This window comes from Centruroides vittatus, unplaced genomic scaffold, assembly GCF_030686945.1.
Source record: "Centruroides vittatus isolate TY-2023 unplaced genomic scaffold, ASM3068694v2 contig_1683, whole genome shotgun sequence".
NCBI classification, from domain to species: domain Eukaryota; kingdom Metazoa; phylum Arthropoda; class Arachnida; order Scorpiones; family Buthidae; genus Centruroides; species Centruroides vittatus.
Window position 1 is genome coordinate 436,976 of NW_027121024.1, and position 26,498 is coordinate 463,473.

The following is a 26,498-nucleotide window of genomic DNA, read 5'->3' on the forward strand; positions in this document are numbered from 1 at the left end:
CGAGATTTAGCTCAAGAACTTAAAATAACTGAAACGACATTGAAAATAAATAAAGTAAGTAAATAAATATAAATCAAAAATTCACTTTTGCTACTTCACAATATGATTATCCTTTCTAACTCTACCTAGAACAATGGTTCCCAAACTTTTTCGATCCACCGCCCCCTTTGTTCCATAATGTTATACCCAATGCCCCCTAATCCAGTTTCTTTTGTGTGAGAAAGGATTGGAAATATTCTTAGGAAACTTTTCTATGAATCTCACACTTTGTGTCCTTACCGTACATTGTTCTCAACATCTGGAAACCATTATTTTTATTTTTTTTTTTTTAACTCTTTCCGCCCTGTGGGCACTAAGAGGGCCTCTTTTAGTAGGCCCATTATGGGTTCGGCCAGGCCCACAATGGGGCGACCGGGTGGTGAGGGACGGGGCCCAACATATCCGAACGGACCACCCCCCGAAAAATTCCTGGGGATTATTCGACCCGTTCGGATTCGATCCCGGGTTCCCCAGAGCGGTAGGCTGCCACCTTTACCGCTCGGCCATCCGGCCGTCTCTGGAAACCATTAAGCACAATGTTTCCTCTTATCCGTTTAACAGAGGAAAGGGAACGGCTGTCAGTGACCCCAACTTTTGCTTTCGTTCATCGTTCAGTACCTTGCCTCCAGAGCACCCTAGATTTACTCACCGCCCACAAGGGGGCGTTATCGCCCACTTTGAGAAACGCTGACCTAGAGGGTTGTTTTCATGCCTGTCGTGGGCGAATTTTGCTATAACTTTTATTACCGAATATGATAAAACAAATTATTATAAAGATATTCTTATTCAGTAGTATTCTATTTCAATATTATAACTAGAACCGACATTAGAGCTATGGATAGACCCGTATCGCTATGGATGAAGAATCAACTATTTAGATATTGTATACGTGTATGTGAGTTTGTCATATTCATTCTCCTGTGCTTATTTTATTGTTAATTTAAATTTATTTATAAAGGTATTAGGGTTCGGGACCCCTAGTCTCCTGCTTGGTCACGGTAGTGTTCTTATTCTTTGTACAGTCTTTATTTTAAAAATTCTTTTTATTAAATTTATTATTCTTTTCTTGTAATATTACGAACTCAGAACAATAGAAAATAAAAGTTTTCATCGTGTGAAAACGTTTTTACATTATAAAGCCCTCGGCCAGATGGCCGAGCGGTCAAGGTGGCAGCCTACCGCTCTGGGGGACCCGGGATCGAATCCGAACGGGTCGAGAAATCCCCAGGAATTTTTCGAGGGGTGGTCCGTTCGGATATGTCGGGCCCTGTCCCTCACCACCCGGTCGCCCCATTGTGGGCCTGGCCGAACCCATAATGGGCCTACTAAAAGAGGCCTTCTTAGTGCCCACAGGGCGGAAAGAGTTAAAAAAAAAATTATAAAGCCCTCGATTAGCAATTGGCAGAGGTTGCCCCAGGCGTCGCCTTTTTTTCCTGTATATAGAGGCACTTTTGTTAATCCGAACAGTAGCCAACGATACACAGGATGAACCAAAAGCGTAAACCGCCTCAAACCGCAAGATTACGTGGAAGAGGGAAACCTATTGGAATATAGTGGCAAATCTGTGATCATCTTGAAAGTCGCCATGTTTGATGCAATCAAAAAATATCGACAAATCATTTTGCACGATATTCACGAATTTAATGGTGCAATCAGTTTTCATGTAAAATGTTCGTGCTTTCAATGACAGACTTGTAACTACATCTGTATGATAATACAGCATCCACTGCAAATATTTCTGTTGCAACCACATGAATAAGATTACATATCATTGAATTTGTGAATGTTTTCTCATATAAAATGGTGTGTCGCATTTCCATTTACACTTTTTGAATGACATCCAAGCGAGCCTTCAAGATACACCAACAACCAAATGTTAAACGCGATTGTTGTCGCGGAACATCGGTTACACTTTTTACGGTGGTGGGTCCTGACTTTTGTTTACCCTATATATTTGAACAGATGACTGGATAACATTCCATTGTTTATACGTTTAAAAAACACACAAAAAAACTTTGCTAACGAACCGGTAAGTTTTGTTTCAAAGGTCAGTATTATGCAATCGCAAACCTAGTCATAAATTCACCACTCCTTCAGCTCAGTATCCTGTCATTTTGAACTCTCTAACCCATATGGGAGTTGCGTTTCCTGGCAATTGGTGTTATGTCATATTGGTTTAGAATTTGTACATCCGATCCAGTCTTCGAACAGCTCGCTGATGGCTAAAACATATATATCCGTAGTAAAAAAAAAATGTTCTCGGATCGGACAGTATTGGTTGATCATCGAGAATTGCTATTATGTTGTCATCAAGTCTTACAATAATGTGATTTCGATTTTGACCATTGCATGTGTCGCTAAATACACACAGTTCTTTTATTTCTCCCAAAAATCAATTAATGAAGCCAAGAACAGCACTGTATGCGGTATACCTCATTAGGACCTCTGAATATATGTAGAAAACTGATGTGTTCAGACCTTTTTGTCCTTTTTTCCCAATTGTACTTCTTAAATTTGTTAACTTGACAAATCTAAGAAATAGACCACAACAACTAGAAAACTGATGCCTCATTTCCAATCTCCTTAACATTGGAGACTGCATTGTAAACTGTGGTTCCACATTTCCTGAACTGGTATGAAAAGCAATAACACTTTTTATTTATGTGAAGCTTCGGAAGTGGGCCTACTATTTGTGCAAATAAGAAAATTTTTTTTTGTTTTGTAATTTTTGTATAGAAGCAAATTATAATAATTGTTGTTATTATAAATTAACGTTGTAAAAAGAAACCGTCAGACAAGAAAAAAAATAGTTAAACGAAAAGTGAATATTACATGTCCATAAAAGGACACGTCTGTAGAAATTTCTGAGAAAGTCATTCTTCTCAGGTTGAAACAATCGATGAATTTGAGTACTTAGATCGAACATCTTCGGTAGGAATCGAATTGTCAGTCGATGTTGACTCATCCGACGACCGGAGTTCCGATCTCGTTACAATGCGTAACGAGGGGGGGGGACCAATTAGAGAGCGGAGGCAAATCGACATCGACCTATCGGAATGTTCGATCTGGGACTCAAAAGAAAGTTATAAAAACCCTGAGAAAAAGGAATGTGACGTTCTCGGTTATTAGTCCTCTCGGTTCTTGGCTCTTAGAGCTTTGTCTCGCGATTGTACGACGGGATTTTTTTCCCGTGATCTTCGGCAGTTGGATTACATCTCTTTTGGAAGGTCACCCACTCCCTTGGATTTGTCACCAGTAATTTGAATCGTCCCTGCTTCCGGAACTCTCCCTCGAGAAACTGAACAGTGCGCCCCGAGACCATCATACTCCTGCGAAACATCGGAGGACTTTTCTTGTGGACTTTCGATTCCGAGAGGAGGCCCAGAAGACTCGAACGCCGCCGCTGATAAAAGTGTATCGTAGTTGTAAGCACCTTTTGTTATATAAACGGGTTACGAATGAAAACCTGTCTCTTGAGAGTTTCTTTCACTCCCACACGTGGATCGTGACCGCGCGACATTCTGACTAACGCAGTCGTTCGGCAAACCTCACACTGGTGTCAGAAAGCGGGATCTTTCTGATTATTTTTGCAACAATTGCAAACAATTTCAGTCCCACAATAATTGTTGAGGCAGCCGAGAGAAAAGTGGGAAAGAACCATGGAAACAGAGACAGGTTTTCCAGCGCCGACTCGCGACCTAGGAGGCGGCTCAATTAGCGCCCTTTCAGCCTTTAGTGGGATGATACCTACCTACTCGGGAGACGCGGGGCGCGTAACAGATTTTTTCGATACGTTAGGGGAAGTCGCAGGATTAGCAGGTTGGACCCCTAGACAATGTTTAAGCATTGCTAAGTGTAAACTAACAGGGATAGCGAGAGATTTTGCGTGGCGCGACCTCCAAATGAAGGAAGTAACGGAGTACGCAAGCTTTAAACGCTTAATGATAAGTAGATTTGACCGAGAACCATATTCTATTAGGGTACAGAAATTCCACGCGTGTACGCAACGCAAAGATGAAAGAGTTCAAGAATTCGCCGTTAGGTTACAAACGTTAGTTAGCGCGATAATTGTAGATCGAACCGGGTCAAACGAGCAAGAAAATGCCATTATCAAGCGGTGTCAGCAACAGGAATTGGACGAGAAGCTCCGCATTCAATTCTTGCACGGCTTAAATGAAAAAATGAAACGTAACGTAATGACCCATGACCCAGCTACATTTTCGGAAGCGTTAAAAATAGCGATAAGAGAGGAAACAATAGAGCAATTGACTAACAAACAGCGGAATTATATAGGAAACGTAGAGGAGTCTGCAGAGAATTCCCCACCGAAAGCCGACGAGACAAAACCCCATAAGGAAGATGCATTAGAAACGAAAATAAGTCAAATCGCTAAACAGATAGAAACGTTAGGGAAGAGATTAGACAATCGGTCCTCGATAGCGCAAACAACTAGCGCGCGAGGAGGAGAATCCAATCAAAATAGACGAATGCCTTCACCCGCGTTACGAGGGAGACAGGAAGTAGGTAATCCCAATACCTATTCGAGCTCTCAATGCCGATTCGCGCAGCCGCAGCGCTTACAACAACCGCGTTTTCCTACAAATAACCGATCGTCATTAAATTATTCTGCCCAGATTCCTTCTAGACGATACTCCGGATATAATTCATTTCCTTGTAGGCCGAATTTCGAATGGAGACCAACAAATTATCGGCGATCTACTTCAAATTGGTTAGACAGTAGAATTTATGCGTCGCCCCCACTACCCGATTGGTATGGAGAAGATACCTTCCCTCCGCCCAATCGAGGGGAGTGGAGAGGAAACCCTAACACTCCAGAATGGCAGGTTCCTGTTATAAATAATCCGTTTTCGCCGCGATATCGGGAACAAATGCCAGTCTATCGAGAACAGTATAGACAGATAGGACCTAGGGATGATCAGAACTCTGAATATTTGCCTTTTAACCCGACGCGTTACGCGCAAGGCTGGTTCGTAAACGACCCTAATGCCGAGCGGGCCTTAGATAACGCGACCTTTCCTAAATACTTAGCGTTGCCCAGTCCGGAGGAAAGCCTTCGGCAAACAAATAATGTATCACAGGAGTTAAATAAAGATAGTGTAAGGTTTAATCGAGACGGAAGTAGAATAACTTCGGTGAAAGCAAAAGAACAGCGTCGAGATTTAGAGCAAATAGTAGATTATCCGCGCGAAGCTACTCGTTTATCGGGTGTCGGAGAATCTAAATTTATAAATGAAGATTTACCCCCTTGCACTTTAGTTTGTGAAATCGAAAATAAAAGAGCGAAATTAACAATAGACACAGGCGCGGCAGTTTCTTTGATATCAAAAGATTTCTTTTCGAACTTACGCGAGTTAAAGAAAGCTGAAACCAGAGAGGTAGAGTTACTTAGTGTCACAGGACACACAATAGAGACGCTCGGAAAATTCGATTTAGCATTTAGAATCGGGCAATTGAATTTTAGACACGATTGTTATGTAGTGGACTCCAAAATAACAGAACCTAATGACGGGATCCTAGGTAGAGACGTGATTGAGAAATACGACCTTACGATTTCGATAAAAAACGCGAAGCTTATTTTCCCTAGCGGTAACGAAGTTACATTCTGGGGATTAGCGAACCTTCATAATAATGTTAATAACCCACGTAACATGAGTAAGAATGACAGCGAGTTTGCAATGGTAGAAAGACAAAAGAACGGGAAGGATAGTCTATGTCAAGGAGATTTGAGGGATTTAACCCGAACAAACGATTTTAGAGAGGGTAGCAAAGTGAGTAAAAGAAAAAAACGAAAAGAAAACAAAAAAAATTTAGAGCGAAGAGTTGTAGAAAAGAGCAGTCAAAAGGAAAATGACCAGAGAGTGGTGGTAGCAAAGAACGATTCCACCATTCCCCCTCGGTCAGAAGTCGTTATAGAAGGGAGAGTATGTGGCAAGCACGTTAATAGACAGATAGGTGTAGTTGAACCATGTCCACTTGAAAGGGAGGATCTGATAGTCGCTAACGTGTTAGTGAAGGTCCCCAAAAACGGAACTGTTCCCATAAGGATAATGAATGTAAGCACGCAGCCCCTAAAGCTAAAACGAGGAAGTAAAGTAGGCGCATACTTTCAAGCGGAAGAAGAATCAAAGGAGGAGGCGAAACAAGATAGGATATCTCGGGTGGAAGAAAATCCCATGACCAGAGCCCAATTTGCTAGTTTATTTGATTTGAAGGAAGTAGGTAAGGACAAATTAACCCCTTTAATCGATTTATTATACAAATATCAGCAAGTATTTGCAAAGCACGACTTTGACTTAGGGTATTGCGATTTAATTCAACATACAATAGAAACAGGAAATAGTGCACCAATATATCGTGCTCCTTATCGCATTCCGTATGCTCAGCGGGAATTAATGGATAATCTAGTAAGCGAAATGGTGAACAGCGGGGTAGTCGAACCGTCCAGCTCCCCGTGGTCGGCACCAGCTCTTTTGGTAAAGAAACGTGATGGAAATTGGAGATTTGTGGTGGACTTTAGGCAATTAAATAAAGTAACAAAAATAGATCCTTACCCTTTGCCCCTCATCCAGGAGTCATTAAGCTTACTTGGGAAGGCAAAGTATTTTTCCACAATGGACACTTTAAGTGGGTATTGGCAGCTACCCCTGAATCCCGACACGAAGGAAAAGACCGGATTCAGTACCACATCAGGACATTACCAATTTAACCGGATGGCTATGGGACTTTGTAATGCAGCTGCAACCTTTCAACGGCTTGCAGATCTGATATTAACGGGTCTAAAACACAAAATTTGCTTAGTCTATATGGACGATATCATGGTGTTTAGTTCTGACGTTGACTCGCATCTAGAACGCTTAGAACTCGTCTTTCAACGTCTAGCAAGTGCTGGAATAAAACTAAAGCCAAAAAAGTGCAGTTTTATGAAGCGACAGATAAAATTTTTAGGGCACGAAATCTCGGAAGAAGGGATTCGACCCGACCCCTCGAAGATCGAATGCGTGAAAAACTTCCCTCGACCAAGCAATGAGCGTGAGGTGAGGGCCTTTTTAGGATTAACGGGATACTATAGGAGGCACATTTTTCAGTATGCAAGAATATCTAAGCCTTTGTCAGACCTGCTAAAGGCAGATAACAAATTTCACTGGACCAAAGAACACGAAGAGGTGTTTGAAAGGCTTAAGGAAATTTTGGTGTCTGCTCCCCTTTTGCGATCACCAGATTTTGGTAGTCCTTTTATTTTGGCAACCGACGCATCGAACACTGCAATTGGAGCCGTATTATCGCAGGAAGACGAGCGGGGTGAACTCCCTGTAGCCTATGCTAGTCGGTTACTCAAGGAAGCCGAAAGAAACTATAGTACAACAGAAAAAGAGTGTCTAGCAGTTATATGGGCAATAAAATATTTTAGACCTTATCTCTATGGTAGAAAATTTAAAATCATAACTGACCACAGACCGCTTAGATGGCTAATCAACGTCAAAGACGAAAGTTCAAGGCTGAGTCGTTGGAATTTAGCATTACAAGAGTACCAGTTTGAGATCATACACCGTCCAGGAAAAGCACACGCTAATGCGGACGCATTAAGTCGAGTACCTATAGCTCCAATAATTGAGATGCACCCAATATATAGTAAGGCTCAGATTCGGGAACAACAATCGGAGGACCCTTTTTGTAAGGAAATCAGACGACGCCTAACAGAAAACCTATCCCCGTCGGAACAGGGTCTGAACACAGATGGTAGCGAGTTTTATTTAGACGCAGATCAAACCTTATATCATAGAAAGACAAACCCGGAAAGAAACGAAACTTGGGACAGATTAGTCATCCCTAAAACTTTGGTCGAATACGTTTTGAAGTTGTTTCACGATATTCCAAGTTCGGGACACTTAGGCGCGAAGAAGCTGAGAAAAAAATTACAGACGCAGTTTTATTGGCCCGAAATGAACAAAGACATCATACATTATTGCCAGACGTGTCAGGAATGTAGTTTGCGACGACGTCCTCTACACGGACATCAAGCTCCCTTACAAACATTCCCTAAAATCACAAAGGTATTTGAGAGAACAGCTTTAGACATACAAGGTCCTTTTCCTACCTCTAATAATGGCAACAAGTATCTCTTAGTTTTTGTAGATCACTTTTCTAGATGGGCAGAAGCAGTGCCATTACCAGACGTTACTGCTAAAACCGTCGCCAAAGCGTTCGTTACACAAGTGATCTTACGACATTCAGTCCCCAAACAATTATTGACTGATAGAGGTGCAAATTTTACTTCGAAAATGATGCGAGAAGTTTGTGATCTCTTGCACATAGAAAGACTTCTCACCACTGCATACCACCCACAATGCAACGGCATGGTGGAACGCTTAAACAAAACCTTAATAGATATACTAACGCATTATGTAGATAAAGACCAGCGCAATTGGGATGAAATGGTTCCTTACGCCCTATTCGCGTACAACACCACCGTTCATTCCAGTACCAACGAGACGCCATATTATTTAGTGTACGGAAGAGACCCAATTTATCCATTTGATGTCGTAACTGAACCCAACCGACCGAGTTACGATATTAGCGAAAATTATGCAAGCGAACTGAGGGCGAGACTAGCGATAGCACACAAGCTGGCCCAAGAACATGCAGAAAAAGCCGCACTGGATAGAAATGCGTATCAACAGCGAAGGAATAAGCCCTACAAATTTTCTATAGGCGACAGAGTTTTCGTAACGGAAGTAACGGTTCCATCGGGATTAAAGCGAAAACTAGCTCCAAGATGGCAAGGACCCTATAGGATAGTAGCGGAGACAAGTCCGGTCGACTTTATCGTCCAGCATGTGCATAACGGGAAAAGGATGCACACTCACGCTAACCGGATGAAGCCCGCTTTGGCGCGTATGGAATTCGGATCTTTTGCGACGGACGAAACTAAGTCCGAAGCAAAGGCTACCGAGTCATCCGCCTCAGAACATCAGTTGCCTATATCTAGAGACCCTTGGGATGAATTTATTTTAGAATCAATTCAGCCGGGCCAACTAGACACAACAGAAACGCTAGTACGCAACCAACAGACATCCACTGCACAACCTTCACATAATTATGCCCTTAGAAGTCGGGGATCTGTGCAAGAATATCCATGGGTTCTTCCGACCTCGTCAAAAATCACACTACCGATTGACGCGATGGGAACAGACGCGGAAAAAAGTAGGACTTTACCACAAAGCCAGGGTCATGAGCGCTTGCCGCCACCTACACCTATCGGACTCTTCAAAGATTGTAAATGGTAGTCTCTATCACCCAGCAAAAGAGACTATCATAAGAAAAAGAGGAGGAGTCATTGACGATTAAAATATAAATGAAAGTTTTGATTAGAGGCAAAAAAACGGGATTTTTATTTTTATGTCGCGAACCCAGAACTATTAGTTATGTCAACTTTGTAAACCTTGAACGTGAAATTTTCTGTGTACACCAGCGTTTTACGAGTTTAAAATTGTCGCGAGAGAAACACGAGCGCAAATATCTGTCATAGATTGAGTAATTTATATAATCGGAATATGAGGAAAATTTTTCCCTCCCATTTTTAAACGCGTGCAAAACAACTGTCTGTCACAACCAAAGCAACCGTCAAAAGAACCGATTCGGAAGAAAATGACGATATTCGAAAAGAGAAAGTTGAAATCATCATCAGAAAAGGTCCAAGAAACGTCGAACTTTCAACAGAATGAGTCAAAATTGAAGAAATTGTCATCTTCGAACTACATGACCTCGATTAGTGGTAATCTGCATCAACTCTGATGACAGATAACTGTCTCTTGTTCAGAAGACTGACATCTAGAAAACTGGTATGTCTGAGGAGAAAATGGGGAACACACAAACTTTCACTGTCTGTGCAGACACCCCATCATACTCATACGATTCAGAACGGAAATGGAGTAGTCCACTCCAAATGTCCAAAAAAGGAAGAAAAACCTTTTTGTTGGAAAACTTCGAGAGAAAGGAAGAAAAGCACACCTACAGATGACACGTGATCTTCGGACTCTACATGTCCACGTGCGTCGGAAGTAGCTTCTACATTTTGCATGTGACAGACCGATTGAACTAAATATCGAATCCCTGTTTGTGTTCCCAAGAACCTGAAAAGAAACGTGGACATATTCAATTTTAAAACCCCTTTTTCGGCTTTTTCAGAAATGGAAATGGAATATGGTGATTGTTATGAATTGCTCAGTCTACAAACATAAAATGTTTGCGTACCGACAAATGTAATTTAAATGTTCAAATCGAATTGAATACAACACCAAATGTTCGTAAACGTTGCACAAAAAAAAGGAAAGAAATGTAGCATAGAACTTAAATGTAAAAGTTAAAATTGTCGGAAAAATTTATAATTTGTTAAAAATTTGTTATTCGATGTAACCGTGATTGTTATTTGATCATTTGTAGAAACCTTCGGATATAGTCATGTGATGTCACGCGAAACCAAACGGGCGCGAGAAAAGCAAGCGGAGAATGAACTGACAGCGTACGACGCTTTCAGGTAAAATGTCGCTACTCCACAGCGACATTTTAAAAATGGCGGAGAGCCCTGTGAAGCTTCGGAAGTGGGCCTACTATTTGTGCAAATAAGAAAATTTTTTTTTGTTTTGTAATTTTTGTATAGAAGCAAATTATAATAATTGTTGTTATTATAAATTAACGTTGTAAAAAGAAACCGTCAGACAAGAAAAAAAATAGTTAAACGAAAAGTGAATATTACATGTCCATAAAAGGACACGTCTGTAGAAATTTCTGAGAAAGTCATTCTTCTCAGGTTGAAACAATCGATGAATTTGAGTACTTAGATCGAACATCTTCGGTAGGAATCGAATTGTCAGTCGATGTTGACTCATCCGACGACCGGAGTTCCGATCTCGTTACAATGCGTAACGAGGGGGGGGGACCAATTAGAGAGCGGAGGCAAATCGACATCGACCTATCGGAATGTTCGATCTGGGACTCAAAAGAAAGTTATAAAAACCCTGAGAAAAAGGGATGTGACGTTCTCGGTTATTAGTTCTCTCGGTTCTTGGCTCTTAGAGCTTTGTCTCGCGATTGTACGACGGGATTTTTTTCCCGTGATCTTCAACAGTTGGATTACATCTCTTTTGGAAGGTCACCCACTCCCTTGGATTTGTCACCAGTAATTTGAATCGCCCCTGCTTCCGGAACTCTCCCTCGAGAAACTGAACAGTGCGCCCCGAGACCATCATACTCCTGCGAAACATCGGAGGACTTTTCTTGTGGACTTTCGATTCCGAGAGGAGGCCCAGAAGACTCGAACGCCGCCGCTGATAAAAGTGTATCGTAGTTGTAAGCACCTTTTGTTATATAAACGGGTTACGAATGAAAACCTGTCTCTTGAGAGTTTCTTTCACTTCCACACGTGGATCGTGACCGCGCGACATTCTGACTAACGCAGTCGTTCGGCAAACCTCACATTTAGACTTCTCTGATAACGGACATTGTCTAGCAACATCCTTCTTTGTATGGAATCTCGGATATAGTGTGTTCCTTTTGCCATTGTTTTTGAACATATTAAATACTAGAATGCTTCTTTATTAATAAAAAGCAATTTTGAAGATGTTATTCTTTGTTACGTGTTCCTATCCCTATAAATTAAAGTCTCACTAAGTTTTCTCCAGGTCCAGGAAAAAAAATGTCAGTTTCCTCTCTCAACGGTCCTGATCATAACATAAATTTGATAGGAAAACAATAATTATTTTTAACAGTAAAAGCCATTGCCGTCTCAAAGTCGTTCAGAGTTAATAGTGAGATTGAGGCCGAAGTTTTAAACACGAAAATGTGTACGTCGGACGTTCAGTGCCGCTTTCCTGTAAGCTTAGAAGTTTGACAATGGCGTTTGGAAAGTCAGTGGAATCGTGCTCGATATTCCAAACGCCATTGTCAAACTTCTAGGCTTACAGGAAAGCGGCACTGAACGTCCGACGTACACATTTTCGTGTTTAAAACTTCGGCCTCAACCTCGCTAATCATAATCATTTTGTATTCATAAAAATGTATTGATTTCTGATAATGATATTCAAAGTGATCAAGCAAAATTATATAATAAATAAGTCGAAGTAAGTTCCTGAATTTTTAAAATATATTCTGACAGAAAGAATCTGCTAAATCATGAAATCTGTTGTTTAATTTAAAATTATTATAAAAGTTACTATTTGACCATTTTGCATTAAACATTGAAAATTAATCAGTCGAATGTTATTTTATGAAGTTTAATAAAGAAATTAATAATATATCGAAAATCAGTTTATGAAGCATATCATCCCACTAACCCCACTATCAACACCTAAATGCGGGCCAGTTGCTCTGGAACATCTCTCCCAACACGTGGATAACCCATCACATTGTCATTTATCCATGTGTTGCGTTTTCTTATACTACGAAACAAAATAAACCAAACCTTAACATTCTAGAGTGAACGTATTGCTGTACCCTTCTGTATGGAACGTTAAACTTTGTACACTGTACTGTACATCTTTGCTAGGGAAAGTAAGAGACACTAAAGCTGTACGTAACCAGATCCAACGCAAAGGGTCCTAAGTTAAAATTTAATATAAATTACTACACATTTTACTATATAACTATTAAGCCAGTAGTTAACGTCACAACTAAATTATTTTTCCTATTTTATTTGCTATCATTGGGCCTCGGTTTGAAAAAATTGTAAACCTATAAATTCCCACTGTCGTCCGTCAGTCTCTTTCCTTAATCTCGAGAACGGAGTTGATAGACGAAAGACGAGACCGAATATAGAAACCTTAGGGATAGGAGGCTCCAATTAACTATACACAAACTTTTGATGCAAACCGAAAGTCACGTTATTTCAATTCAAAACTTTTTCCCTGAAGGCAGATAAATGACCGACATGACTATTCTACCAGGAAAAGTATAATATATAGGGGCAAGTTTTGCTTTTATTGTAATTTCTAACATGCAAAGCATGTTAATATAGTAAATTCTTCATTACCTTTCTTCAAAAATGAACATAGAATAAGTGATATATATATACAGTGAAACCTGTTTTTATGCGGTCTTTATTTGTGCGATTTTTTATGCGATTTTTTTTGTGCGGTATAGTTGGCGACTAGTCTTGTGCGATTTGTCATGTCTCACGTTGACTTATTATAGCTAAATAAACTTATTATAGCATAAATGAACTTATTATAGTAATATTATTGCATGAATATGCGAAAAATGAAAGAATTTATTTTTTAAGTCAACAAAACACCACCTGGACAAAAATATGTAAAACAGACGATAGACGAGACGATGCAGTCAAGTGCTGACATCTGTTGTCAATAAATTCTATTTTGTACGGTTTTGAGTTATTTTCTGTGAGACTTTTTTATGCGGTCCCTATTGACCGCATAAAAAATATTTTTTTTAATTATGTTGCGAAAACTATTTTTTATAGCCACTCGTGAAGTTTCGTGCGATTTTTTTATGCGGTCCCTATCCACCGCATAAAAACAGGTTTGACTGCATATACAGTATACATGAGTGCCTTGAAATTAGAGTTTTCACTCTATTACTCTATAATACTAGTCTCTATAATATAACAATTGTTTTCACATTTACAACTTAACAGTATAAATTAAGTATAAACATCACAAAAGAACAATATTACTTTATGCAATTAATCTTTGATTATTGAAACACAATGTTTACTTATACTTTACAACTGAATTTTAGCATATGACTAATATTCCATTATATGTTTAACGTAAGAATAGATAAAGCAATATTTCTAACCGGATGCGAACATTTGTTAAACAAAGTTATATTTATCACCGTAAATTATCAGAGTAACAACATTTCGGTTTAGCTATAAAGAAATGTTCAAGTGTCCTTCGTGTTTTTTACTTAAAGAACAATACAGTTTAGCCGTACAAAAGATGACATTCGTCCACTAAGCACAACCCTTGAAATTGGCTGAAATTTTAGTACGTTACTTGGTTCTTGACTAATTGATGAATTGTCACAATAGCATGAAGTTTGAAAATGGCTAGTTTATTTGCTAGAGCCGTTTCATATTGACATGGGAGGTGTATATACAGAGTTACAAAGTCTGCTACACCTGTATGTTGTGTAGTGAAATGTTTACTCGTTTTACTTATTTGAAGGCCTGTTTCAGGGTCCTAGTTGATATCTGGGAATGGATTAAAAGATAATAGTGCATATTTTTCACAACAGTGATTCCCCTATTACTATTTCAATTAATTGTTCCGGGAGAGACTATATGGGAATTGTAGGTTATTACACTTCCTAATATAATCAAACAGATCTAGCAATACAAACTGACCATTTTCAAGTTTCGTACAGGTTGAGATTCTTTACCCGGTAATCAAGAATTATAACATTAATAAAATTTTAGCTAATTTCACCATACAGATTGCTCAAGGGTCCTTCACAAAATTATCATCAAAAGTAGCTCAAATAATATACAATAAGATCCCGCTTAACACTGCCTCGCTTAACACTGATTCGATATAAAGGAGAATGCACACATGCGGCGCGGCAAGGAAAAGCGGTGTCGCAAACGCGTCTTCGCCACGCAGCAGCACAATTACACAAGCGGCAATCCGTTTACATTTCGGCGCATACGTTCAGTATTCAAGATGGCGAACGATATCGACACTGCCGCTATCGATGTGTTTACAAATTTTGTTTTTTACGGCTTGTTTTATTTAGCTAGAAGATTTCGTCGGAGAATCGAATGAAGATTTTGGATTAGAGATATCATATTGGCAAGAATCTTGCCGAGATATTTTGTTGGATCGATAAAGAACTGATGTACAAAATAAGCTTATTCTTCGATTAAGATCTCTCGATAAAGTATACTATTTCGAGTAAGATTTGGTTGTTTTGTTCTTTGAATTAAATAATATATGATTACTATATTTGTGTAGAATTTGTGTTAAATTTATATTTTTCTTTCCTTTTTTTTCTGATATTAGTTATCTCGGTTAACCACGTCGAACTTTCCGCCATTAAAACACCACATGATTGTATTTTCTCACGTGACTGCCAGACGAATTGTTATTGGCTGAAAGAAACGCGTCTTGGCGGCGGCGGCCGCGAAAGATAGAATTCGACCAACTTTCGCGGCACGAAATAGACCTCTGCGGCGAGAAAAAGTGACGCCATTCTGTCACTTTTCCTTGCCGAGCCGCACGTGTGCATCCAGCTTAACGCGGTCTGCGCGAAGCTTAAAAAAGCTAAAAATTTACGCTGATTTAAATTATCGCGGCATTTCACTGATTCGTATATAATACGATTATTTACGAACACTAACCAACCAGAAAAAGGTGGCAAAAAGGTGTACTTTCTTTAAATCTGTTTGTTTGATGCAATTTTGGAAAAATATAACAACATGGATGTCATAAGCAATATTGACTTCACTTGGAAAAAACTAACTGATAAATGCACGAACGGAGTGTGGAAGAAGTTATGGTTGAAGGTATCCAAGAATTCTCAACGAGAAGAGCCTATCGCTGTATCGTTAGGTTGACCAAACTCAATCTAATTTATACAGCAGGACTAGATGTAAAGGAGCAGGATACATTTTTTATCACAAAAAATGAACTTTACATTTCTGTGTGCATGTTTATGTATTATTTAACATATATTATGGGTGTACTATAGATTACCACCTATGAAATTTCAAGACTTTGATTATATATTTGAACTCAGGGGACCGAGACGAGTTCAACGGTACCCTATTTTTGGACCGAAGACGAAAAATAACTTAAAATTAAAGTAAAATTTGTTTATTTTTGGTCGCGTGTTTCCCTATCCCCATTTACTCTATGTTAAAATGACCTCGTTTAACGTTGTTTCGTTTAGCGCTTTGTCGTCTAGGAACGCATCCCCCGCGTCAGCGGGGTCTTACCGTAATTTATTGATTTACCAGTATATATTACTTTCATCTTATCGTCATACCAACTCCCGAAAGGATAGCATTGAATGTAACAATATGTTATTAATAAACAAATGATAAAGTCGGATTCATTGTCAGACTATACTAACAATGAATTGTGTGTGTGTAATATTTTATACGTTATACATAATTTATATTACAATAGTCATATAAAATAATATCGAAATTATTAAAATATTACATTATTAAAACGACATTTCATTTACAATTATGTTGCAAGTTCCCGCTGGCTACTTTTCGTTGGCTCACCCTGTATTTTATGTAATAGGTATACAATGCAATTTACACACAATTATATGTGATTAAATGATATATACTAATAATTTTCACTTACATGAGTGGAATTGCAGCGAGAACATTCAAGTTTAGACTTTAATATTATACAACTTTTAATTCATAACGTGTTTTTTCAAATATTAAGCAAAGAGAGTATAAAAGTAACTAATATATAAATATATAATCACCGTTTAACACAAATCTCATCAGAAATGTCATTGTATTGATTAATAATTCAGAACTTCTTGCAAATTGCGTAGTTAAAGCGGCGCCATTTTGATAATCTTAAAGCAGACGAACTTTCGTGTTGTCATAGCAACGAGTATCTCAGCGTTTGGTTGCATTGAAATAAATCTTTTATTATTAATTTGGGTATACAGTTATTTACTCAATATAAATATTTATTCTTTGTATTTTAAGGCTTATTTTAAAGATAATAAGTGTTTTATTTACTGGTAAATAAATTTTACGGAAATTGGGCGTTTTCATTATTCGCATTCTTAGCAAGTTACTTAGCCTTACAGCGAAATGTGCTGCCATCTATGATTATAATAAATAATAAAAATATTTTTTACAAATTAAACTTTTAAATATTTCTGTAATATTATAACTATAATTACACTAAAAATACTGCATTGCTAAATATACTGTTTATTTAAACGTAATAACTCGATTCAAATCGCCATTTCATTAATTACGCGCCGACACTGTATTCGCGCATGTTACAAAATAGTTATGTTCGCCGCCACTTTTACCGCTAAAATAATTTATATACACAAGAACACATATTTATACACGGTTGTACGTAACAAATAACCAGAGAAGTACTGCACGCGTGACTATTTATACAACCAAAAAAAATGTCGTTTTCATATTTATTTCATTCAACAATGCAAGAGAACACTTAAACCTACAACACCCATAATTCTTTTTCTAATAAACATGAAAATATTCACGCATCGCTCGTATTTAGGACACAGATCCGACGTCACACTAGCGAAGAGAACGATTCAAAGATGGCAGCGCGGTATTTGCCAGGCTCACCGATTACCACGTGACTGCACACTGTGTGAGTCATCGCGTGCAACAGTTGTTTGTAGTGTCGGATGGTCGATCGTTGTTCGTGAAGTATGTCGTAGGACGTCAAACGTTCTGTTGAGGCTGCAGCATGAAACACTGCGATAGATTATACTGTTCTTGATTTACGTTAAATGTCTTTAAATCGGACAAAATGGAGGTAAGTTTTAAAAATTACAATACTAAACTACACTTTATTTAGTGTCATTCTTGTGTGGTCGGTTGAGTGATAGTTTATCTGTGAAAAGCGCATATCTGTGTCATAAATTGTACGTAACACGCGCTCTAACACTGGGTTAAACACCAGAATTTGACAGATGAACATGTTCAGCCTTGTGTTTTACGTTATCAGCTGTGTTAGAGGGAATACTACTCGTTATTTTACAAGAGATTAACACATTACGACTGTACAGTTACTGTTGTATTGTAACGTTTGATTGTACAGCGTGACAGCTGCGGTTAACAAGTATAAACAAAGCTAACCCGCTGTTATCTGTAATTAAAAACTTAAAATTTAGTTACTTTTCGAGAAAAACAAAGCCGTAAACGTTCCGATTTTACGAGTAACGGGGGAAGTATTTTAAAATTCGAATTATAGCATAACAAAGCTTGGTAATTATTCTATTGTCTGCGCGTTATTCTACAGTTATTACGTCATAATGGCACTTAGGTATTGAGGAAAGTCGGCATTCCGACGTGACAACTTAATATAGAAGCTCGGAACGCACTTTGCGAGGGTCGGTAATTATCTCTCTACCTATGACTTGTCCCACACGTAAAGGGAGGTTAGTCACAAAGTGTCGACCTTGATTTCCCTTTATGCAATTTCCACTTACAAAAAGGACGAAGTTCGATTGAAAGGAAAAAAAAAATTTTAAAAATTCCACGGTTAGTCATCCGTTAAGTGAAAGCGATTGACTCACATACGGATGATGATGATGTTAATTCAATAATTAGAAGTTTCGGCTGTTTAAGGAGGAGCGACTTAGGGATTCGTTTTGCCCCTCTTCGCCAGGAATTTCAGTTATTCCCATTAGATTAGTAACAAAAGACTCCATTTAAAAAGAATAGATGATACTGTTGATTTGATGATTAGAATTTTCGCGTGTTGTAGGGGACAATTTCTGCTCGTTTTTGGCCCTCCCTCGTGTCACAAGTGCCGAAAACTGTATGTTATTCCCGTTAGCCGAGTATCAAAAATCATTTATGATGCCATTTAAAAGAAGAAGCAATATGCCATATGCTAGTGTAAAACGATCCGATTGTGCGAAAATTGCGTTTTTGTCACTCCGTCTTTCAGCGTGAGAACAGTGTGAATCACCTTTAAGTTTGCTCAATACTGTGGCGATTTTTTTTTTCTTTTTTATCTTCTAACTCGAAGAAAGGATACGGAGCTAACCTCTACACGGGAAGGAAGAAAAAAAAAAATACGATGTTGAAAATGAGGAAATGAATATGGTTAACAAAATTACTGAAGAGTATTTTCAACTCGGTTTTTCAGAAGGGGGGTTGCAAGCATTTCAACAATTTGCAGCGAAACATAAAGGGGGGAGGAATCGGTTAAATAATATATCGAAACAAAAAGAAATCTGCTATTGAAAGGTTGAATTTCACGCGCTGTTGCTCGCACTTTTTTAATTTTGATTTTGTTTTTTTTTCCTTTCGATTTTTCTAGTAACTTTCTCTCCCCCTTTACGCCTCTCCGTCTTTATTTATTCTGTTTGCGTTATGCCACCTGCACTCTACCTAGTGTTTAGTTTGGTTTATAATGCATACTACACTATTGTTAACGAATAAAAAGGCTGCAAGAATTGCCGTCTTGATGGGGAATTTCTACTCTGTTATGCGTCAAGTTCTTCGTAAGGAAAATACACGCTTTACGCGAAAATTAACGGTCGAGATACGTCATTTCCTGTGCCACATTCCTAATTTTCAATAGAACTTAATGGAGAGAAGAGGGGGAAGCCGATGAGATTATGCCGCACTGGCAATGACAACAATTATCTATTACAGTTTCTAGAATAAATATCGTTCAGATCGTTGACCTCGTTATGTGTGGGCCAGTAGCCACGCCTGAACTTCCAAGAAGTCTCTTTTTTTTTCTTACTTTATCCTCCTTGGGTTCTTTATGACTTTCACTGCTGTTGATCTTGGTGGGGGTCATTTAGCAAATGTTGCTCACTTCTACACCTTGTTAAACTTTAAAGAGAAAGTTGTTTATGACTTTATTTAGTAGGAAGGGTTGATAAGTCCAGCACCGTTTTTATTTATCGAAATTGTTAAAATTTGACTCTGTGCTCTTCGTGCTCTCCGTCTTCCGAGACCTCGAGAGTGATCTGTGCCGGCCTAGAAAAAGTAGTGGTACCGGATTTTCTATCCTTAATATGTTTAAATTGCCGTCATCTTTGTATTCTTCTTCCTTGTCTTGTCGCAAACTGCAAAAATAAAATGTATAAATATTCTGTCTTGTTATTTCGGTCTGGCTCCTGCCGAGCAATTTCCTTCCTGTCTATCCTGTCCGTTATCATTAGGTAATTTATCATCTTATTCTGATCTTAATTAACTTTAAGTAATTATATACAATTAGCAACTTCCAGTTGTGAGAAACTCTCATCTGTGTTGACTTATATTACGCTGTTCCTCAAAAATAAGGTAAATTTATTTGCGTTCTTCTATTTTTCTACCATTTGCTCCTATGTAAACTGCTATTTATTAAAAATTTAATGCTTTTTAAACCATATTCGTCTACAATTTAGGGCTTTAATGTACTGTTTTATCAAAAAGTGCAGAATTGTCTAAACAATATATGATGTTTTTGATGCAGAGATGTGTTTAATTTCGTTATTTTAAAATTTTTCTGATATAAATGAAGAATTCAGAACTGTTGTTTGAATTTGTGCTCCCAAACTGCTTATAATTTTGCTTCAATGTGTTAAAATATCTGTAATTTCTTTTGTTGGGTATTAGAACTGTTGCCAGGTCCTTGATATTGTTTAAATTATATAACAATTCTTCAATTAAATTAAACAATTTTAAATTTATACCAATTATAGAACTTAGCTTTACATTTTTAAATACTATTACATTTAACTTTTTATGCTGGTGCTTCGTCATTTATTTATCATCTCTGTCGGTGAGAACCAAAATTGTTTTGTTGGAGTTTAAATATGTGAAAATAAACAAACGAGTGCTTTCAAGCATCACTGCTTCATTTTCAGGAGAAAAAAACAAGATGTATAGCATGAGAGAACAAGAGAACTTGAACTTGTTTTTGTGTATTTCATCTCTAATAATGCAGTTTCAGTTGTTTACAGTTGATAGCTTTATCCCCTTCTCAACCTGTGAGTATTGAGAGGACTTATTTTTCATATCCACAGCTTTGGGGAGGCCCACACTGGAGCAACCAGATGAAGAAGGATTAGTCTCAACATATCTGGGTCAAACCATCTAGAAAAATCTCTCTTTCTTCAGAACAACAAGCTGATTTTTTACTCTCATCTAGTTGTTTGACAGGATTGAAACAAATTGATGCCCTTTCAATAACAACTTGCTTGAATATTTAAATCTGAAATCACCTGATTACTGAACAAAATACTGATTAAAATCGGAAAGGCAGTTTCATATCCTGTTCCTTAATTTTATCAGGAATTAAAGTAAAAGCTTAAGCAGTTAATTTAGTTAAATAAAATGAACAGGGAACTGTGTTTTCATTTATCTTATTAGCCTCTTCCTGTTAAATAATTTCACTTTGTTTCGTTCCTTAATTGTATGTTTTTATGAAATGTTTCGTAGATACTACTTTTATTTCATTGTGCGGAATTAATTAATATCTTTTGCATGTTAAAAAATAAATAAGTTGTTTCGGACTTGTTTGCCGGTCATGCTCTACGTGCTAGTAATATAAAGTGTGACCTTATTCATTAATAATTGATCTAAAAGTAGATTATATAATTATAAGAGAATAATTTTTGAATATGTATTAATGAATAATAATAGAGGCTTTCAGAGAATAAATTATGTTTAAATATTCTTGATGATAGCAGATAATAGACATCAAATGATGCCAGACTAGTTAAAAGATTAAAATGATCTGCAGTTAAAGGAACCTTAAATAATCCAAGAATCCTTTATACAAATCCACATTTATAGATTTTAGAATCAAAATTTATCATGAGGAATTTTAGAGATGCTCAAGAATAGAAATTAATTAGAACTCTCAAAAGTAGCTCTTCCAATTTGAATAAGTTGAAATTACACATCTTGTAAATGCCCTAGTTTTTACGTATGATAAGGATTATGACTATGATGCTGCCATATTAAATTTCCGACCCTGTAGATCTGTGTGCCGCCAGATATTTGTCTAATGTCACGTTCATAGTTTTTTATCTCATTCCTTTTAATTTAGTAATAACCGCATAACTACTATCCGAGTTACGCTAATAGATTTTATGTCGAGGATTAAGTATGTTGGTAAGAGAGGGAAAAAATGTCTTTGATGAAAGACTGGGTCTTATCATTGCATATAATCATAGTAGATGCAGTAAAAAAATCTCTTTTTATATTAATATGTATATAAAAAGATTTCAAATTATCATTTGACGTTACAGAATATCTACAAGTAAATAGTGATTTCCGAATAAATCTTACTAAAAATATGTGTTAAATCTAATTCTTGTATGCAATAAATATTTTGATCTTTGAATTATTAAATATTTTTACAATTTACTTTATTTTCTTAATAAGGAATATTTATAGAACTAAGAAGTAAATGCATGTAGAAGTAAATATGCTCAGTTTTATGCAAATGAGTTCAGAATTTTAAAAAATGAGTAAAATTTAGATATATTATGTGCTGACGCTTATATGCAAGAAATAAAAACATAAGTTAAGAGTTAACTTTATAACTTTGCTTAACTTGTTTAGCATTCCATAGTAAATCACAAAAATAATACACCACTTTTGGGATCAGAATGGTTAAATGCATTATATAGGCTAGCTATCATATTTGAATTATAATACTCTATTTTAAATATAATATTGATAAATGATAAGATAAATATATATAAACAGATAAAACAGATAAAAATTATATGTATATATTTTTGATCTGTTATTTATAAAATTGCTTTATATAAAAAGTAATGCAATGTTTACAAAACATTTGAAAACGTTGATTAACTCCTAAATTTTTGATCGAATGATTGTCATTTTTAACAATATTCAAAACTACTTTTACATACCAGTTCCATTGTTAGGAGTCATAAATTGTATCATAGAAAATATATGCACACTAAAAGATAATCAACAACATAGCCAAATGGCTAATGTAGTAAAAATTAATCTGATATTTTAAAGGGGGATTCAAGTCAAGATTGCATCCTCAAGAAACTTTAATGAGTGGTTTGACCCGGATACATTGAATTTCTTCTCTTTTCACTCGGCTTTATTTTGGTCTTGCCAAATCTGTGACGACACAAATGGACACCATCTTAATGTCCACGGGTCAGAAAGAACTTGAATAATATTCTATCTTTGTACAAGTATGTGAATATATCTAGGATACAGTTAGAATTCTTAATTTAAGAACAATACATTAGAACAATGAATAATAGTTTAAAATAAGATCAAATAAAAACTGATATTATCTAACTTTAGAGTAAGCTATAGGCCTAATTTTATGTACTTAAAACTTCTCAATTTATCAACTTAATGCATCCCAATTTTGTAGTGTGTGTAAATAATATACAAACTTTCATAAAGTGTAAACATGTAAGAAATTACACAAAATAAATAATGGAAGGGATATTATCATGTAACATGTCTAAAAAACATGTTAAAAGTATCTTTCTGTGTGCTAGACAACTCTCAATCATGTCACAACGAGTCCCAAATGACATCTTGGAATCTACTCTGGATCCATGCCAAGCTATCAGATTCTGATTTAATTACGTTGCTCCATATTTTAAGTTTACAAATTGTTAAATAATAATAAAAAATATTTTGTGCTAAATAAGTTGATAAAGATATAGCATTTGGATAATATTTATTTTATTATCTTATTTACAATGAGGATGATACTATAAATATATATAAAAATTGAGTAAAATTTGTTTATTGATATTAAATATTAACTTTAAAGTTTATAAACTTTATCAATTCTAAGTTAACAGCTGTAAGTAACTCTCGTAATAATACATTTTTTATGATTGTGAGAACCACTTGATTCTGTATTGTTTGTATTATATGGCATTTAACAAAGTATCAGTTGTTCTATATGCATAATGCACTGTTCCACATTCTTTCCAATTATTTTTAAATGAATGTGAGGAATGCTGCAATTCCTGGCATAACTTGTTTAGAGTTTCACAGTGAATTCATTGAATTGAATAGACAAAAAAGTTATTTTATTTGCTTACTAATTTATTCAATTGCATAATTAACCATTATCTTATCTTGGGGAGAAAAACCTGTCATGCTTTGTTTTATATTAAAATATCACTAGATAAAATATTATTTTTTAAAATCTTCTCTTGTACTAATGATGTTATTCCATTCTTCAAAGTTGGATTTATTAATAATTTGATCCAAGTTATAAAATATTTTAGCATAAAGGTAATTTTTTGTACTTCTTATTATAATTGTAATTATTAATGGTTTAATGGAATTGGATCAACATTTGAGCTTTTAAGCCATCTCTCGACAGTGATGAAGCTCTACAACAGATTTGCTGATGCTCAAAAGGGAATTTTCAGATTGTTACTACATTTGATTCTCCTGAAACATTTTGATTGCGTACCTTTTCAATTGTGAACTAAATCTACAGTGAACAGGCAAAAATGTTCTCTTGTTGTCTACGAAATGGAAAAGTTTTTGCTCAGTGCTTAGTATTTTTTTATTTTAAATTAAATATTTTTACATATTGTTGTTTTCAAATCCTTAGACATGAAAGTCACCTACAATAATAAATGTTTCAATTGAGAGTTGTGAAACAGAAGACATTCATAGAGACCGGATCTCTCGTTCTGTGTAAAATCTCTAAATGTAACAATTCCATGAAAGTGGAAATTCATATGCTGTATCCTCATTTCTACATAATGTAAGTGTAAAACATTAGCATTTCCTCAGCTGACTAATCAGTGTTCGACATATTTTAGTATTTAAAAATATGATTGGTTATTTTAGACAAAACTAATGTTTTGTGCATGCATAATGCAAAAGTGGGACTACGACCTTATAAGGATGTTGCAAGGTAGTTGACTCGCCATATCTTTACAGACAGATTTCTCGTTCTATAAATAATAGCAGTTAAATTAAGATAATTAACTGAGGAATGCAGACCCTTAAACATTTATGTAGAAAATAAATAAGTTTTTAAGTAAAAAGCCACTAAAGAATATATTTAAATAAATTAAAGATTCTGAATTGCTCCAATGAAAATTGAGTTATGTTTTAGATATAATATTTTTAAGTTTATCAACTATCATTTACGTAAAAATTTTAACACAGTGAAGTGTCCAATTTGGATTCAGCTGTCGAAAAAAGGAAAGTAACCCTTTCAATGGTAGTGTTTCTACATTCTTTGTGAAATACTGGCTTGAACTTAGAACATCTAAATTTGATTTACAGTGTATTTGGATTTTGCAGCACTTAAAAAATGTTAATTTATATGTGTATTTGAAAATTGAACTGGGTCTGGTCCCAATTAGTTCAGATTTCTGATGCTTCATGTACTTCCTATTATCTTGTTTAATCAATATTTTGAGGAATAAAGTTAAGTTTACAATGACATACAAACTATTAGTTCCTGTCCTTTAGGAACTGTTTGAACAGTTCATTTGATTTGTTAGGAGTCGAAAGTATCTCAACTTTTACTGAACTTCAATTCATTCGACCAATTAACTTTTTCCTTAAAACTGACAATTGTAAGTGAAATCTTTTCAACCAATTACATTCTAATTCAGTACAATGCAAACAGCATTTCTCTTTCTTCGTGTTTGTTTGTAGTGGTTCATATGACAGTATAAACCTAGCTTAAGTTATAAAATGCTTCATGAATTTTTATTTTTCCTCATTGAATTTTAATAAATTATCTATTTGTTTAAATGTTTTGATTAGTTTCAATGCTTGAATTATTGGTGGAATCATTGGAACAAATCAGTTTAAATTGAAACAGTTTATATACATTCATTTTTATTTATTTATATAAGTCATTGTACTTTATTTCTTTATCTGTAGAATTCTCTTTTTATATTACTTACAAATTGATACAAATACGTCATGAGTAGTGGTAAATAATGTAAATTTTAAATCTGTTGATCTATCTATTGTATTTTTGTACGTATAACTGCACGTTATCTGTGTTTAAAAGACAGTTTGAAAGCAAGTGGGTATGTGAAGAGGAGCATCAACTTTAAATTTCAATTATGAATGTGCATCTATGTCTGCTCCCATAGATGCAAGTTCTGTACATAGTGGGGCAGGTTATGCAAAGATTTTAGTTTTGTTGTAGTGGGTTTAGATGTATGAAAGAAAATATGCTACATAAATCTACAAAATATAAACAAAACTAATATGCGTATTCATCTTATTGTATATAAAAATATATAATATCAAATGTAACTTAAGACAGAATGGGGACTTTAGGTATTTGTTGTGTATTATTGATTTTAAGATAAGTGAAATAGAAAATTAGCTAGAAAATTTGATTAAAAATCAATTGAATAAATAGGCAACTTTTAGGCAAATAAGCAATTATCAAGAAACTTTTATTAAAGTACCAAGCTTTTACATAACTTTAAAAAGTTGAAATAAATTCTTGCCTAAAGAAGTCTTCAATTAAGTAGTAGACAAATGTTTTCAGATTTCTCTCAATCATCAAGAAATGTATTGAACAACCTTAAAGGACAAAATGACCAAACTTATGCTGTTAGTGAGCTTCATCATCTATCAGATTATAGTGATTAAATTTAAGAAACTTCCTAGTTTGATAGAAATCTTTCAATCTATATTTGCTGAAGCATAAGGATTATGAACTCTTTCCAGATGACACACATGCTTATTCTTATGGTAACATTCCATTGCATCTGAA

At 36.0% G+C, this 26,498-nt stretch overlaps 1 protein-coding gene across 5 annotated transcripts in view; it reads left to right on the forward strand.

The window, feature by feature from the left end:
- Positions 1–17,400: 17,400 nt before the first annotated feature.
- The window catches only part of LOC136969011 (FYN-binding protein 1-like), a 35,951-nt gene continuing 26,853 nt past the window's right edge, over positions 17,401–26,498 (forward strand). For 3 of the 5 annotated variants that reach the window (XR_010879745.1, XM_067263083.1, XM_067263085.1), the window contains exon 1: positions 17,402–17,570. Coding sequence is in view for 3 of the 5 variants with exons in the window: in XM_067263083.1 (XP_067119184.1) it covers positions 17,565–17,570 (6 nt within the window). In the remaining 2 variants the exon portion in view is untranslated. Of the gene's footprint in view, positions 17,571–19,783; positions 20,063–26,498 lie in introns of those variants that run through there. The other 2 variants (XM_067263082.1, XM_067263084.1) reach the window with 2 other exon arrangements.